This window comes from Carcharhinus amblyrhynchos, chromosome 11 (genome assembly GCF_965287045.1).
Source record: "Carcharhinus amblyrhynchos chromosome 11, sCarAmb.v2.hapA, whole genome shotgun sequence".
NCBI classification, from domain to species: domain Eukaryota; kingdom Metazoa; phylum Chordata; class Chondrichthyes; order Carcharhiniformes; family Carcharhinidae; genus Carcharhinus; species Carcharhinus amblyrhynchos.
Window position 1 is genome coordinate 86,842,460 of NC_137334.1, and position 17,074 is coordinate 86,859,533.

General features: G+C 44.6%; 1 protein-coding gene across 1 annotated transcript in view; it reads right to left on the reverse strand.

Moving 5' to 3' along the window:
* LOC145349767 (contactin-associated protein-like 5) overlaps nt 1-16,076 on the reverse strand; it is an 803,770-nt gene extending 787,694 nt beyond the window's left edge. The window contains exon 1 of the mRNA XM_080198309.1: nt 15,960-16,076. Within this exon, the coding sequence (XP_080054435.1) occupies nt 15,960-16,038 (79 nt within the window). The 5' untranslated portion in view covers nt 16,039-16,076. The remainder of the gene's footprint in view (nt 1-15,959) is intronic.
* Between the last annotated feature and the right edge of the window lie 998 nt (nt 16,077-17,074).

A 17,074-nucleotide genomic window follows, 5' to 3' on the forward strand; every position in this document is an offset into this window, starting at 1 on the left:
TAATATTTGCACTGCATAATTGCAAGACTGACCTCTAGTGTCCTCTGTATTTAATACCATTGATTCAGCGCTGCATTCAGATAGCATGCGAGCTAGCTTGTGAAGCAGTGGACTGGTTCAAATCATCTTTTGTAGCCATTAAATCCATGAATCGTGTCATAGGCTTTATGTAAAAACAATGGTCGAGAGGTGAACAAACAATACTGTGGTCTGGCTGTTCAGGTTCAACATTTCAATTGCGTGGGGAGAAAAAAACAAGATCTAGAAGGATGGCACGGTGGCACAGTGGTTAGCATTGCTGCCTCACAGCACCAGGGAGCCGGGTTCAATTCCGGCCTTGGGTCACTGTCTGTGTGGAGTTTGCATGTTCTCCCCGTGCCTGTGGGGGTTTTGTCCAGGTGCTCCAGTGTCCTGCCACAGTCCAAAGATATGCGGGTTAGGTTGATTGGTCATGCTAAATTTGCCTCAGTGTCAGGGCGATAAGCAAGGGTAAATAGATGGGGATATGTGGATATGGTCTGGATGGGATTGTGGTCAGTGCAGACTCGATGGGCTCAATGGCCTCCTTCTGCTCTGTATGATATAAGTGGGGTGAGAGTGACTAGCCTTGACATCAAGGTAACAGTTGACAAGAGAGTGGCATCAAGCAGCCCAAATGAAATGGGTGCCAATGGGAATGAGGGGAAAACTCGCAGAAACTAGAAACAGGAGTAGGTGATATGGCCTTTCAAACCTGCTGCACCATTTATTTTGATCATGGCTGGTCATCAAATTCAATATCCTGATTCCCCCCTTTCCTCCATACCTCTTGATCCCTTCAGCTCCAAGAGCTATATCTAATTTCTTCTTGAAATCAGACAATGTTTTGGCTTCCACTTTGTTGTGTGGTAGTGAATTCCACACATTCATCATGCTCTGGGCACAAAGACTGTGGTCATTGGAGGTTCGTCATCTCAAAGACGGGAGATTCTCAGGGCGGTGTCCTAGGCCCAACCACCTTCACCTGCTCCATCAATGAACCTTCCCTCTATCAGAAGGGCAGAAGTGGTGTGTTTGCTGATGAATACACAGCTTTCAGAATCATTTGCAACTCCCCACACCGAAGCAATCAATTTCCTCTTCCAAGGCTCAAATTGGTAAGTAATATTTGCATCACACAATCATAGAACCCTACAGTGCAGATAAAGGCCCTTCGGCCCATTCGAGTCTGCACTGACCACAATCCCACCCAGGCCCTACCTCCATATCCCTACATACTGATTACCCGCTAATCCCTCTAATCTACACATCTCAGGACACTAAGGGGCAATTTAGCATGGCCAATCAACCTAACCTGCACATCTTTGGATAGGCTTGGATTGTTTTCTCTAGAGCAGAGAAGGACGAGGGAGGACATGATTGAGGCGTATAAGATTATGAGGGGTATGGATAAGGTGAGTGGGAAGCAGTTGCTCCCTTTGGTTGAGGGGTCAATCATGAGAGGACATAGCGTTAGGGAGATTCAGAGGGGATTTGAGAAAAATCCCTTTTCACTCAGAGGCTGATGGGAATCTGGAATGTGCTGCCTGGGGAGGTATTGGAGGCTGGAAACCTTGCAATGCTTAAAAAATATTTGGATGGGCACTTGAAATATCAAAACATCCAAGGATATGGGACAAAATGCAGGAAAGTGGGATTAGCGCGACTTTAGTGGTAGCTATTGTCAGTGGGCTGAAGGGCCTTTTCTGCACCGGGGTGGAATTTTCCTGTCCCGCCTGTGATGGGAATCGTAACGGGCAGGACAGGACAATGCAAAGATCAATTGACCTCGGGTGGGGTTTTCCGGTCTTGGGGCGAGTGTGGTTGGAAAAATCCCGCCCTGTGACTCTCTGTGACATCCCAGTGAACGGGGAGCTATACATTTCTACACATTCAGACGTTGCAAAATGGTATGCTGCTGATCACAAAAAACGTGGCAATCCGTACTCATTCTGTGTGCTGAATGAACACTGCACAATACTTTGCCCCAGCTGTATATCATTAGAACTCTAATTGAGAGTGATAATAGCCATCATCTCACCTCCGCACTGCAGGTCACAAATAATCGCCCCCATATTAATAAAGAAAGAGTCAAGTTCATGTTTGGCTGAATACAAATTGGCCCGACTGAAATTTTTATCATATTTTATGTTCACAGTTTCCCTCCCTCGTCCGTGTAAAGACAAAGCGCATTTAATTCTTTTAAAAACTGCAGCAGTGTCTGACAACAGAACTTCAGCTGAAATTAACACCTTATTACAGCTGCATCTGCTTCCCAACTCAAGCTCTCATTACCCATCAAAAAAGCCTGATTAGTGGTAACGATGTGGGGGTTTTAGCGCACTTTTTTTTAATTGTTCGGCAAGATCGAGCTGGATGTCTTGCATAATCCAGGTTAGACATTCAAATCGAAAGGGCACAGCCAGCCAAATTGACATGTCTTGCTGTTCGCTCATTAGCTTCCTGCTTCAGAATAGGGAAGGTGCTGGTGGGCAGATGGCTGTCAATTCAAGAGAGTCTCGACTGACACTCGCAGCTTCTAAATGAGGTAAGTGATCTGTTCCTTTGATCTCTCTGCCGAATGTCTCAATTTTAAAATTCTTATCCTGCTTTTCAAATCCCTGTTTCCTCGTGCCCTCCTGATCTCTGTAATCTTCTTCAGTCTTACACCCTTTGTCATCTCTGACCTATCTAGGTATGATCTATGGACATCTATCAAAGACACCAAAATATAGTATTAGACCAAGCTAGAATCTCAGGCTAGCCATACGGACTCCAGTTGGTTATGGTCTGCAAGATATGTCAGGGTATTAGGGCGGCACGGTGGCACAGTGGTTAGGACTGCTGCCTCACAGCGCCAGGGACATCAGTTCGATTCCCAGCTTGGGTCACTGGCTGGGCGGAGTTTGCATGTTCTCCCCGTGTCTGCGTGGGTTTCCTCGGGGTGCTCCGGTTTCCCCCAGGTGCTCCGATTTCCTCCCACAGTCCAAAAGATGTGCTGGTCAGGTGCATTGGCCGTGCTAACTTCTCCCTCAGTGTACCTGAACAGGCGCCAGAGCGTGGCGACTAGGGGATTTTCACAGTAACTTCATTGCAGTGTTAATGTAAGCATTTTTGTGATTAATAAATACGACTTAAACTTAAGATGAAGGCAGGTCAAACTGTCGGCTCCAATGCACCACTCCCCAATGAGCTCAACACATTCTCTCCTGGTTTTGAGCAAGAGTTCAGTGAGACAACGCCCTCCATCCCAGAAGCCTTGGATGAACCTGTATCTGAAGTCACCATTGCCAACATCAGAGCAGCTTTCTCAAAAGTCAACCCAAGGGAAGCACCTGGCCTGGATGGAGTGCCCGGGCGACCACTCAGGTCCTGCGTAGACCAGCTGGTGGGGATGTTTACAGACATTTTCAACTCTCTTTACAACAATGAGGTCCCTACCTGCTTCAAGAATGACCATCATCCCAGCACCAAAGAAAGGCCTGGGAGCGTGCTGGATGGCTATCATCCAGTGGCTCTGATATCCATCACTATGAAGTGCTTCGAAAGGTCAGTCCTGGCACAAACCAATTCCAGCCTCCCAGATTGCCTGGATCCACTATAATTCACCTATCACTGCAACAGGTCCATCTCCCTGGCCCTACACTCAACCCTGGAACATCTAGACAATAAAGACACCTCTGTCAAACTCCTATTCATAGACTACAGCTCATCCTTTAACACCCATGAGACCCATCTCCAAATTTCATGGTCTGGGGCTCAGCTTCTCCCTCTGACTGGACCCTAGACTTCCTAACTCACAGATCGCAATCAGTGAGGATAGGCAACAACACCTCCTCCACGATCATCGTCAATACCGGTGATCCTCAGCTCCTTCTCATGCTCCTTATACACCCCTGACTGTATGGTCAAATTCCCCTCCAACTCGATTTTTAAGTTTGCTGTGGGTTGGATCTCAAACAATGACAAGACACGACATAGGAAAGAGATAGTGAATTCTGGTGAACTGGTATGACGACGATAATCTCTCCCTCAATATCAACAAAACGAAGGAGATAGTCATCAACTTTAGGAAGCGTAATGGAGGTCATTCCCCTGTGTACATCAATGGGGACAAAGTAGAAATGGTCGAGAGCTTCAAGCTTTTAGGTGTCCAGATCACCAACAACCTGTCCTCGTTTCACCCCAACCCCTGTGCCAACACCATAGTCAAGAAAGTCTACCAACGCCTCTACTTTCTGAGGAGGCTAAGGAAATTTGGCATGTCAGTCACAAATCCCATCAACTTCTACAGATGTACCATAAAAAGCATTCTTTCTGGTTGTATCACAGCTTGGTATGGCTCCTGCTCTGACCAAGACCGCAAGTAACTACGAAAGGTTGTGAATGTAGCCCAGTCCATCATTCAAACCAGCCTCCCTTCCATTGACACTGTCGACACTTCCCGTTGCCTTGGAAAAGCAGCCAGCATAAGCAAGAACCCCACTCCCCACCCTGGACGTACTCTCTTCCACCTTCTTCCATCAGGAAAAAGTCTGAGATCACGTACCAACTGACTCAAAAACAATTTCTTCTCTGCTGCCACCAGCTTTTTGAATGGACTCACCTTGCATTAAGGTGATCTTTTGCTACACTGTAGCTATGGCTGTAACGCTACATTCTGAACTCTGTCCTTTCCTTCCCTCTGTGTGGTATGCTTTGCCTGTATAGCGCGTAAGAAACAATACTTTTCACTGTTTACTAATGCATGTGACAATAATAAATCAAATCAAACATTGGATATCTGCCATTTTCATGCTCCACTATGCCTCACCTGAAGCCCAAATTCTGGGATTCTTCACTGAACCTCTTTCTTTCCTTTAAGACAATCCTTAAATCTGAGTTTTGTGACCACCTGCCCTACCATCGCCTTACACAGTCTGGTGTCAAATACTGTTTGAGCACACAATTAAGTGCCTTGGGGCGTGTTACTACACTAAAAGGTGCTATATTCATGCAAGCTGTTGTTGTTGCAACAACAGACCATAAAAGGCAGAGCCAATGTGTTGAAAACGTCTGCCTGTTTGTAACTGGAAAGGCCTCAAATATCAAAATCAACTTCTGACATCACTGCACACTAGAAATGTGCAGTGCAGACAGTGGCTATGCCTCCCTAGCAGCAGAAAGAATGTACATTTTAATGGTGCCTTTCTATAGTGCAGGATGCCCCAAAGTCCTTCCAGGGTAACTCAATGGTTAATGTTGCTGCCTCACAGTGTTAGGGATCCAGGTTCGATTCCCGGCTTGGGTTACTGTCTGTCTGGAGTTGGCACGTTCTCCCAGTGTCTGTATGGGTTCCTCTGAGTGTTCCGGGTTCCTCCCACACTCTGAAAAACATGCTGGATAGTTGCATTGGCCGTGCTAAATTCTCCCTCAGTGTACACGAACAGGTACACGAGTGTTGCAAACTAGGGGATTTTCACAGTAATTTCATTACGGTGTTAATGTAAGCCTACTTTTGACACTAATAAATAAACTTACAGAAAAAAACTTGGTTGACCAGCAATGAGGTCCCACAAATGGCAGTGTGATAAATGATTGGATGATCCATTTTAGTGGAGTTGTTTGGGGAAGCATTATTGGCCTGGACACGGGGGGAATCTCTCCCATTCCTCTTCAAGTAGTGCAATGGGATCGCTCACATCAACCCGAAATGGAAATCTGGGAAACACTCGGAAGATGGACAATCAAACATTGAGCCCTAGGGCGGAATTTTACTGGCACATCCATCCAAAGCTCATACAATCCCACCCAAGGCCAGTGGAGAATACTGTTCTCCAAGCCTCGCCTTTCCCCAGAATCTGGGCAGGTGTGCCACTAAAATTCCTGTCCTAATCCGAGATAGCTTCATACCAGCATCCGGATGGTCAAAACACAAAGTGTATCATTCACCGTGGCGTCAGAGTTTAGCTCCTTGCAAGCTGTCCCCGGCATAGCCTCAAATTTATATTCTGCACCCCCTCTCCTTTCCTTCTCCCCAGTGTATGTTTTGTCTGTATGACACACAAGAAGCAATACTTTCACTGTATCCCAGTACACGTGACAATAATAAATCAACTCAAAATATCATTTGGAGTTCTGCGCCAATCACATTTTGTTCTTGAATGCAACAGTTAGAGAATTGCGAGTAGCTGATGGATTATTGACGTTGAAACTTTCCATCAATTAGTAAAGTCTAAGCTCTATTTTATGAATATATGTGTAATTGCACAAACCAAAGTGTTATCACACACTGGTGAGCATTAAAACAAATCATTTTTAGGTGCAAGGCACTGTAGTTTTACATGCATACCACCCACCAAACCACAAAGAACACTATAAGCCTACTAATTCAGGGTCTATAGACAACGGTATACCAGTGACAGTAGAATATGATGCATGAAGAAACTCCAGGACTGGCTGTATTTGCTCAGCTGTCAATGTTCACATTATCCCATCACATTTAGAGTAATAGGTTCCACTTGCTGACCAAACTGCCTTTACCCACGATATATAAAAGTACTTATTCTTCACTGGCATATTAGGTGCCCGATGAAGGGTTTGAAGGTGCAGAGCATGGTAACCTGAAGTGAGGCATGTACGTCAGTTCATTGAAAGAAACCCCCAAGTGTTATCACTCCTGATAAATTAGACTGTACAATATTATAGAATGACAGACATCAGATTAAGAATCATCAGGGGGCCCTGGACATCTAAGGACATTTGGGTGTCCCTCACATTCGTAATTTCTACTATTCCTAATATTTGGGAAGGCATTTTGCAATAATTTATCCTCGATGAGACCGGCTCGATACCTTATGTTTCTTTGAGAGCATCTTGACGACATTAGTATGAGTCACATTAAAAATTAAAAAGCTACCACAATTGCATATTCTTAAACATGCTGACACTGATGTACATGAATGATGGTTGGTTGGCTTGGTCATTTTTTATCCTTAAAGAAGTAGTGATTTGGCACTTCTCTCAACTTGTGCATTTTGGCATTTGTTAATGAGGCTGGCAGGAAATTTAAAGAGTAAATTTATGACCGCAGAATAGATGCGTGAATGGATAAGATTTGAACGTTACATTCGGACAGTTAAGCAATAGATGATAAGGTACTCAATGATGTCAGGGTATCAGATCAGAAACTCCAAGGTATATTACAAAGTCAGACTGGACACCAACAAATTGTTACTTTGATATTAATGAGAGGAAAATGTGTTTCACTCCAAGCTTGTTTGTACTGACAAACTAAGGAGCTATCACCAAAACAAATTTTACTTAACAACACAGCTTAACTATAACAAATGAATCAGCTTAACATTTAACAATTAAATAATGCTTAAACAAGACAAATTACAATTTTAACTGCTCATCTACAGAGTTATAGAGGTTTATAGCATGGAAATAGGTCCTTCAGCCCAGCCTATCCATGCCACTCATTTTTTAAACCCCTAACCTTGTCCCAATTGCCTGCAATCGGCCCATATCCCTCTACAATTATCTTACCCATGTAACCTATCCCTATGAGATCCAATTTAAGCAATATTCCTCTTATCGACTTAAAACCCCTCTTTAAACTTAGTTAGCAAAACACAGGCTTACTTGCTTGTACTTAGGTTGTCAGCTTTGGAGCTTTCAGACAACCGTTAGAGAAAGGCAAAGAGAGACACGTCTCATTCTTTCAGAACCAGGCATGTAACTGCTTGTTTTCAAAAAATGAAAGAGAAACTATGTTTTCCCTGCAAGTTTAGCTCCTCCCATTAAGCACATGACTCTGTCCTCATCAATCAATCTAATCAAAATTCTGCTCTGAAACCTCAGGGAAAACCCAAATAAACACAAAGGCATTAGCCCTGCTGAAGCAAACACTTTACGTACTTACCCTGTTCTCCCAGCTATCAATTTAAAACTTTTTGGAGACAAATTGGCACCCTGCAAAACAGATCTGAATTCTAAACATATCCCTTACAAGGAACATGATATGCATATATTTCTTAAAGGCACAGTGTCATCACAATGGTAAGTGTACCTCTCATGCCACCATGCACCACCTGATAAAGTGTTGTTTTTCGCAGCTCCATATTACTTTAAACATGGTCACAGATGATCTGTGAGTGTCTTGCAGATGGCACCTTGAAACACCACATTCTGTTACAGATACAGATTCCGATCTGGAACTAAAACCACGAGAGCTGCAACTGTCCTCTAACTGACTGACAGCCAGAATGAGCAGGATTCACCTCATAAGACCAAGCCCTGCAGGGCTAATTTGAGTGGTGGCTTTACAAGAGACAGATGGAATTACCAACTAGACATCATCACTCACAAAACATTGGCCCACACAACACATTGGACCATGCCGCAGGCAACTCAGCAGATCTTTTTCCAAAACTGGAGTGCCAAAGATTATTGTGCATATGTATACATGTGGAGCCAGTGGAAACAGTTGGCTTCAAATCCAAATAAGACGGATTTAATTCAGAAAATAATAATTTTAGTCTGTAACTTGACAGGAAGAACACTCTCAGGAGGAACCCGTGGTTTCCAAATCTGTCTACCATTGGATTTTGATTGCATTATGCCGTTACAATTTTTTTTATTCATTCACAGGACGTGGGTGTCACTGGCTGGGCCAGCATTCCTCTGCATTCCAGCTCATCCCTAATTGCCCTTGAACTGAATGGCTTGTTAGGCTATTTTAGGGGGCATTGAAGAACCAAGCTTTATTGCAAGAGATTGCCAATGATTAGTCCGCAACTCGATTATTCTTATATTATACAACAAATAGGGTGTTAGACCATAAGACATAGGAGCAGCATTAGGCCACTCGGCCCATCGGGTCTGCTCCGCCACTCAATCATGGCTGATAATTTTCTCATCCCCATTCTCCTGCCTTTTCCCAAAGCCCTGATCCCCTTATTAATCAAGAACCTCTCTATCTCTGTCTTAAAGACATTCCATGATCTGGCTTCCATAGCCTTCTGCAGCAAAAGGTTCCACAGATTCGCCACTCTCTGGCTGAAGAAATTCCTCCTCGTCTCTGTTTTAAAGGATCGTCCCTTTAGCCTGAGGTTGTGCCCTCTGGTTCTGGTATCCCCTCTACGCCCGTTCTATCCAGGCCTCGCAGTATCCTGTAATTTTCAGTAAGATTAGAAAAAGGACTTGAATTTATATTCAGGACCAAAGCACCCTACAGTCAATAAAATACTTCTTGAAGCATAGTCGCTGTTGCAATGTAGGGAACACAGCAGCTAATTTGCGCACAGCAAGATCCCACAAGCAATGTAATAATGGCCGAATAATATGCGACAAGTTTTCCTATTCTGCCCACCACGGGTATCGGGGCGGGCGAGGGGTGGACTGTGGAAAGATCCATTGACCTCGGGGGGGTGGATTTTCTGGTTTTGGTGCGCACGCAGCCAGAAATTCCCACGCAACGTCTTCAGTGATGATAACCGAGAGATAAATGCTGCTCTTCTTCAAAATAGTGTCAAGGGCTGTCCACTTGAGGGGTCAGACAGGGCATGGGTTTAACATTTCATCTGGAAGATGGCATCTCCAGTAGTGCACTCCCTCAATAGCAGACTGGAGTATCAGCCCAGATTGAATGCTTAGGTTCTGGAGTGGGACTTGAACCCACAACATTGTGACTTAAAAGTGAGAAAGCAACTACCTGAGCTAAACATGACAAGTAACACTGATGAACCTTCGTCTTTTCTCATCTTCTCATCTATGTTCCCATTATGGATACCTATGCATAACATAAGCATGCCTTTCCCAGACAAATCTAAAAACGTATGAGGCCCAGTGGAAGTCTGCAAAGCCCAAGTCAAGAGTGTGATCAAATATTCTCCACTTGCCTGGATGAGTGCAGCTCCAGCAACACTCAAGTAGCTCAACACCATCCAGGTCAAAGCAGCTGGCTTGACTGGAATCTCTTCCAAAACCTTCAAAAGTCAACCCCTCCACCACCAATGCACAATGGCAGCAGGGTGTACCATCCACAGCAACTCACCAGGGCTCCTTTTGATATCACTTTCCAAACACGCGACCCAGAAGGACAAGGACAGCAGATACAAGGGAACACCACACCTGCAAGTTCGCCTCTACACCACTCACTATCCTGGTTTGAAACTATATCAGCTATTCATTCAATGTCACTAATTGAAACCGTGGAACTTCATCCTTAACAGCAGTGTGGGTGTACCTAACCATCCAAATTCATAGAGGTTTACAGCATGGAAACAGGGCCTTCAGCCCAACTTATCCATGCCACCCTTTTTTTTTAAACCCCTAAGCAACTCCCAATGGCCCACATTTGGCCCATATCCCTCTATACCCATCGTGCCCATGTAACTGTCTAAACACTTTTGAAAAGACAAAATTGTACCCACCTCTACTACTATCTCTGGTAGCTTGTTCCAGACACTCACCACCCTCTGTATGAAAAAATTGTCCTTCTGGACTCTTTTGTATCTCTCCCCTCTCACCTTAAACTTATGCCCTCTACTTTTAGAGTCTCCTACCTTTGGAAAAGGATATTGACTATCTAGCTGATCTATGCCCCTCATTATTTTATAGAGCTCTATAAGATCACCCCTCAGCCTTCTACACTCCAGAGAAAAAGATCCCAGTCTATCCAGCCTCTCCTTGTAACTCAAACCATCAAGTCCTGGTAGCATCCTAATAAATCTCTTCTGCACCCTTTTTAGTTTAATAATATCCTTTCTATAACAGGGTGACCAGAACTGTACACAGTAATCCAAGTGTGGCCTTACCAATGTCTTATACAACTTGAACAAGATGTCCCAGCTCCTGTATTCAGTGCTGTGACTCATGAAACCAAGCATGCTGAATGCCTTCTTCACCATTCTGTCCACCTGTGACTCTGCTTTCAAGAAGCTATGAACCTATACCTCTAGATCTTTTTGTTCTGTAACTCTTCCCAACGCCCTACCACCAACTGAGTAAGTCCTGTCCTGGTTCAATCTACCAAAACGCATCACCTCACATTTATCTAAATCAAACTCCATCCGCCATTCGTCAGCCCACTGGCCCAATCGATCAAGATCCTGTTGCAATCCAAGATAACCTTCTTCACTGTCCACTATGCCCAATGGACTGCAGCGGGTTCAAGAAAGCAGCTCACCACTACCTTCTGAAGGATAATGAGGAAAGGGTAATGAATGCTGGCCTAGCCAGCAACATCCACAGTCCATGAAATAATTTAAAAAAAGACAAACTAGTCATATTATTCATAAAAGGTTGTGGATGATGGTGAGCTGGATTATCTGTCAGTTCTACAGTTTTAGTTACATTAATTTGCAAGCTGTGGCATCATTGAAAAGATCAACATTTCTTGCCCATCATTTGTGCCCTTGAGAAAATGGTAATGAACTATCTTCTTGAACCAGTGCAGGTGGTTAAGCAAGCTCAACATAGCTGCCAGATAGAGTGCCAGGATTTTGTTGAGAACAATGAACGGACAGCAGGAGATATTTGTCCACCAGTTGAGATGGTGTGTTACTTGCAGGGAAACCTAAGAACTAAGGAACACAGAAAGATATGTGGACCATTTAGCCCTTCAAGCCCAATCCACTACTGAATGGGAGAATAGCTAATACACAAAGAAGCTCCGATCTCTTTCCCCTTGTTAGCTTTGGTTAACAAAAATCTTATCATTCTCTCACTTAAAGTTCAGTAAGAAGTCTCACAACACCAGGGTAAAGTCCAATGGGTTTATTTTGAATCACTAGCTTTTGGAGCACTGCTTCTTCATCAGGTGAGTGGAGAGATCGGTTTTATAAATACAGCATATATAGACAAAGACAAAATTGCAAGATAATGGTTGGAATGCGAGACTTTTCAGGTAATCGCATCATGATTTAAAGTTAATACTTGATTCCATTCCAAACTTTTACCAATGTTTGATAAAGAAGCATTTGCTTATTTTTGACAGGTCTAGCTCTTAGTTTTTATGGACATGGCCTCCAGCCTTGGACTTTCCAACCAGTGGAAGTAGTTTTCCCTTTAGCTGGTGGTGTTGTTCCCCTGCACCTGCTGCACTTAGCCATCCGTATGATGGTGTTCATGCGTTTGTGAGCTATCAATAGGTTACAGTTTGAAGCTAGTCCAGTAGTTTTGGGAGGAGGACTCACGGTGATCCATTAGCAGCCTCTATAACGGGTACGAAAGAAGCCTATTCTACAGCTTCAGACAAGCTTGGCTGGTGATGGGCCCTGGAGAATTGACCTGGGAGCAGAAGTGTTGACCATGCATAAAACTTTTGCAGAATCCTTTGGGAAATCCTAGATGATCTGTCAGCAAATCTCTAGAAACAGCTCTCAGAGACCTGACAAGGTGCACTCAAACGCTGAGTCATTACAATGTGTAAACAGGCCATTTGGCCCAACAAGTCAATATCAGCATTACCTCTCACATTTGGCCAACCAATTTGATCATACATATTCACGTGGTGTGTAACTTGGAGACCATGTTGCTGTCGTATGTTACATGCATGTTTTAGTCTGGAGCTATGGATAGCGATGACAAGAGTTGCAGCTTCCTTTCCACCATTTGGCTGATCCAAGGATCTCGCGCACTTTTAGCCATCGTGGTACGCCGGAAGCATTTTGAGGGTTAATACTCAATCTGTTTTGCGGCATCGAGAATGCACTTTTCCTTGACTATCAAGTGCTGGGTGAGACTCAAACCTGGCACTTCTCACTCAGATGAGAAATAATATTCAAGAAACAATACTTTTCACTGTACACTAATACATGTGACAATAATAAATCAAATCACATCACAAGATGAAGGGACAATTCCACAAGGCACCAGAGCATGGCAGCTTCTTCTAGCTGTGCCAGTGTACTCTCTAATTTCATCCTTTACTCACATCCTATGCTTTAAAGCTCTTTTAAACTCCCTAACAATGCTATGACTGTAGCATTACACTCCGCACTCTGTCCTTTCCCTCTCTATGAACGGTATGTTTTGTCTGTACAGCGCACAAGAAACAATACTTTTCACTGTGTACTAATAAACATGACAATAATAAATCAAATCAAATATCCACCACGTCACAAAGCTTCTAGGTACCCATCAGATGTTGCTTAAAGTATGAAAGGTACCTCAATTAGTCTGCAATGGGACACTATAATTTCATACAGGAACGTACTGTGTGTGCTGGAATTTGAAACAAAAAATAGAAAATGCTGGAAAATCTCAGCAGGTCTGACAGCACCTGTGGAGAGAGAATGGAGCCAATGTTTTGAGTTTAGATGACCTTTCGTCAGAGCTCAAATGAAGGGTCAGTTAGACTCAAAACGTTGACTCTATTCTCTCCCCACTGATGCTGTCAGATTATCATTTCATAGATGTGTTGAACCTAAGGTAGGTGTTTTAGCCAATTTGAACGGGATTAGCATCAGATCAAACGCCTGCACACATATGTCATAGAATCCTACTGTGCAGAAGGAGGCCATTCAGTCCATTGAGTCTGCACCGACCACAAGCCCACCCAGGTCCTATCCCCATAATCCCATGCATTTACTCTGGCTAGTCCTCCTAACACTAAGAGGAAATTTAGCATGGCCAATCCACCGAACCCACACACTTTTGGACTGTGGGAGGAAACCCACACAGAGACAGGGAGAACGTGTAGACTCCGGACAAACAGTGACCCAAGGCGGGAATCAAACCCGGGTTCCTGGCTCTGTGAGGCAGCAGCGCTAACCACCGCGCCACCCAAAACCTCAGGGGATTCAGTATAACACGAGGACCATTAGCCAGCTTTATTGGTGGAAGTGGCAGATCTTTCTTTATTGTAAGCTGCTTATTTCTCACGCGGTGTGCATTGGCTCAGTTGAGAGGCAATCAGAACAGAGACACTGATTCTCAATTGGTTTGCTAACCATAACATTCTGTAATTATTGCTAAATTGCCCAGCTGGTTCTGACATATATTAAATAACTCTAGCTGGTAGCCGCAAGGGTTCAGTGGATTGGATATTGCACAGGTCAGGATGTTGAGAATTACTGAAGCGCTTCAAATCCTGCCAAATTTCAGAACTTAGAGCTAGACAGTTGACTTCTGACATTCTGCAAAATCCTCCAAAATCAGTTCACAACAAGCTGCATATAATGTCCATAAACTCGGGGGCACGGGCAGACAGTATCCATCACTGGTATTTTGAATACAGCAAAAGGTCAATTACAAAGGGCAGGCAGTTTGTTAAAATAAAGCTTGCTCAGGTAACGCTGCAATTCTTGTAAACATTACCCTTCTGTGTGCTAAGACACTTCAAGATTAATGAGGGGAACCCAAGTTGCATTCTCCAACTGTCTCTCTACAGTGCTCCTACTACAACTGCATGTCTGGAGTAGGAGGGAAATCAATTTCTACATCTCCGGCCAGTCACTTTCACTGTGGTGTGGCTTCATGGATAAGTGCTCTTGCTTGTGTGTGAGTTATGAGGTTATGGGTCGAAGACCCAGTCCGGAGCACACTAAAGGGAACGTTTCAGATGTCTTGTTTTCCCTCTTGGGCGAATGGAAAAGATCCCAAGTTTCACATGACTACCTGGCTGCTTGCAAATTGGCTGCCACATCGCAAGTGACTACACTTCACGAGTATTTGATATCGACAAAATGCTTTGGGATGCTCCAAGGTCATACAAGGTGCTGTGTAAGTGCATGCCTTTCCTCACAATAGTTACATGATACAATGAGAAAGGAGTTCTTAACTATTCAAAGCAATCAGCTTCCACTAATTGGTCTAAGGCTCGCATATGGAACACATGGATTTCTAGGTGCGCTGAAATGTTGTTGTGCCAATTATTACCCCCCCTTGAGTACAATCAGGGTAACTTAAAGAACAATGGGACATGAGGGGAAGCTTTTTAACTGCCCCTCAGCAACCATGCATACTACAGTTACCATTTAGCAACTGCTGAAACCCATCTGGGAGACATATGGACCACTGAATAGTGAGTCTATCCTGTCAGACAATATCCACAATCAGTGCAGTTTCTGAATGTATTTGTCCATTCCAGAGCTTCAGGTAGCAACATTGCTTCAGCTGAGGAAGGGAAGCTGGGGGTGAAATTGATCTTGAATAAGGGCGCAAAACAGGCAATGTTGTATCCATCCCATTATACTACCTATTCAGAGAATCATGTAGGGCCAGACTTTTATCATCACGCCTGCCATGGGCATCGGAGCGGGTCAGGGGCGGGGCATAGGGCAGGTCCACTGACCTCGGGTGGGACCTTATGGTTTCAGGATGAATGACGGAATGATGTCCACAGCATCCCTACAGTGCAGAAGGGGGCCATTTGGCCCATCGAGTCTGCACCGACTCTCCCACTGAACATCTTATCTAGACCCATACCCGACCCTATCCCCAGTACCCTATGTATTTACGCCACTAATTCCCCTAACCCACACACCTTGGGACACTAAGGGGCAACTTAGCGCGGCCAATCCACCATGCCGCTCGATTTGGTATTGTGATGGGTGAATGCAACTGTTGCCCATTTTGCTCCTTTGCCCATGTCACAAATTGGGGAACCCGAATGAACTGCAAAGGCTCAGCTGCCCAGATGTGCAACAATAGCCAGACCAGAGGCACCAGGGGGATTGAAGTCCTGTTCAAACCGTACCAGCAAACAAGAGAGACAGCAGGCTTGGCTTCAGAATCACCTCCGGCTGGACCATGTCTCACAGAAGATGGGCAAGTAATAGGAAAGGAAGTTCCTCTGCATTGAGTTGGGAGACTGCCTCCGAATGCACAACATAACTCCCAACACAATAAACTTCACCTTACTCCAAATTAAAGCGTTCACACACACCGTGGTCCAGACTTTCCCCTGAATTTAAGCTCCAGAGAATCTCAAATAAAAAAGCTGTACTTACGGGAAAAAGCGGTGCAAAGCCACGGGCTGAAGGGAAGGCACAAGGTGAGCAAGAGCTGGAAGCCAGCGTTAGAGTCCATTTTCAAAGCAGACACACAGGGAGATCAGGGCAGTAACTCTCTTCACCATATCATCGCGTCTGAGCACCTTCTGTCCCTTTGCCTCTTGTTTCTCTCCTCTTCTTCAGCCGCCACCCCTCCTCCTCTCCCCTCCCCTCCCCACTGCCTCCTCCTCCTCCTCCCCTTCCCTTTTTTTTTAAGCAGTTATTTATTTATTCACGTCTGCCCTGCACCAGCTGCCGGGAGTCACAGAGATAGCTCAGCACTGCTGGAATAAAGTGAACGCACAGAGACAGAGAGGGAACTGGGGCCACATCAGTCATGTAAAGCCACTGGAGAGAAAGTCAGTTCACAGAAAGCACAGATCTGCATTACACTGATGCAGAGAGAGAGAGAGCTTCTACCCGCAGTACCGGTGAAGCGAACCGATCATTCAGACTGCTGCCCAAAGAGTGGGGGGCGGGGGGGGGGGGGGTGGGGGGGGAAGGAATTTAATAACAAGCATCTTTCCCCACCCAAACTTCATCTCTCAGGGAGGGCTCCCCACTTCCTAAAGCTTGCCCAGCGGCCACGAAAGTGGCACACATCTGCGTGGATAAATGAAAGCGAAATCCCCACCAGACACTTAACCCTCAACTCTCTGCTCTGAGATCTCGCTAATATCTGAGAGCCCAGAACAGCAGGCAAGTTCTCCCCCCCGCTTAACCCAGTTTCAAGTCAGGATCTTGAATTGGCCAAAGTGCAATCAGTTGATGGAAAAGATGTGGCTCACTCCGCCGGTAGCCGGATGGTGATAGAAACCAGTGAATGTTGGCACGGGAGACACATGGAGTAGAAAGGTACATTAAAACATCGCAATCCTTATTTACTGGAGTTTTAATCTCAGTCTGATCTATAGTCGGTGCATCATTTCGTTTGTTAACTCCCCTAACCTCACACCTTGTGTTTGAAGGCAATTTCAATCTACATAAATTAATTGTACTTTCAATTGAATAAAAAACATGCTTTGAACTAAGCGTTAGTGAGTAATAACGGCGCATTTATTAATCTCACCTGA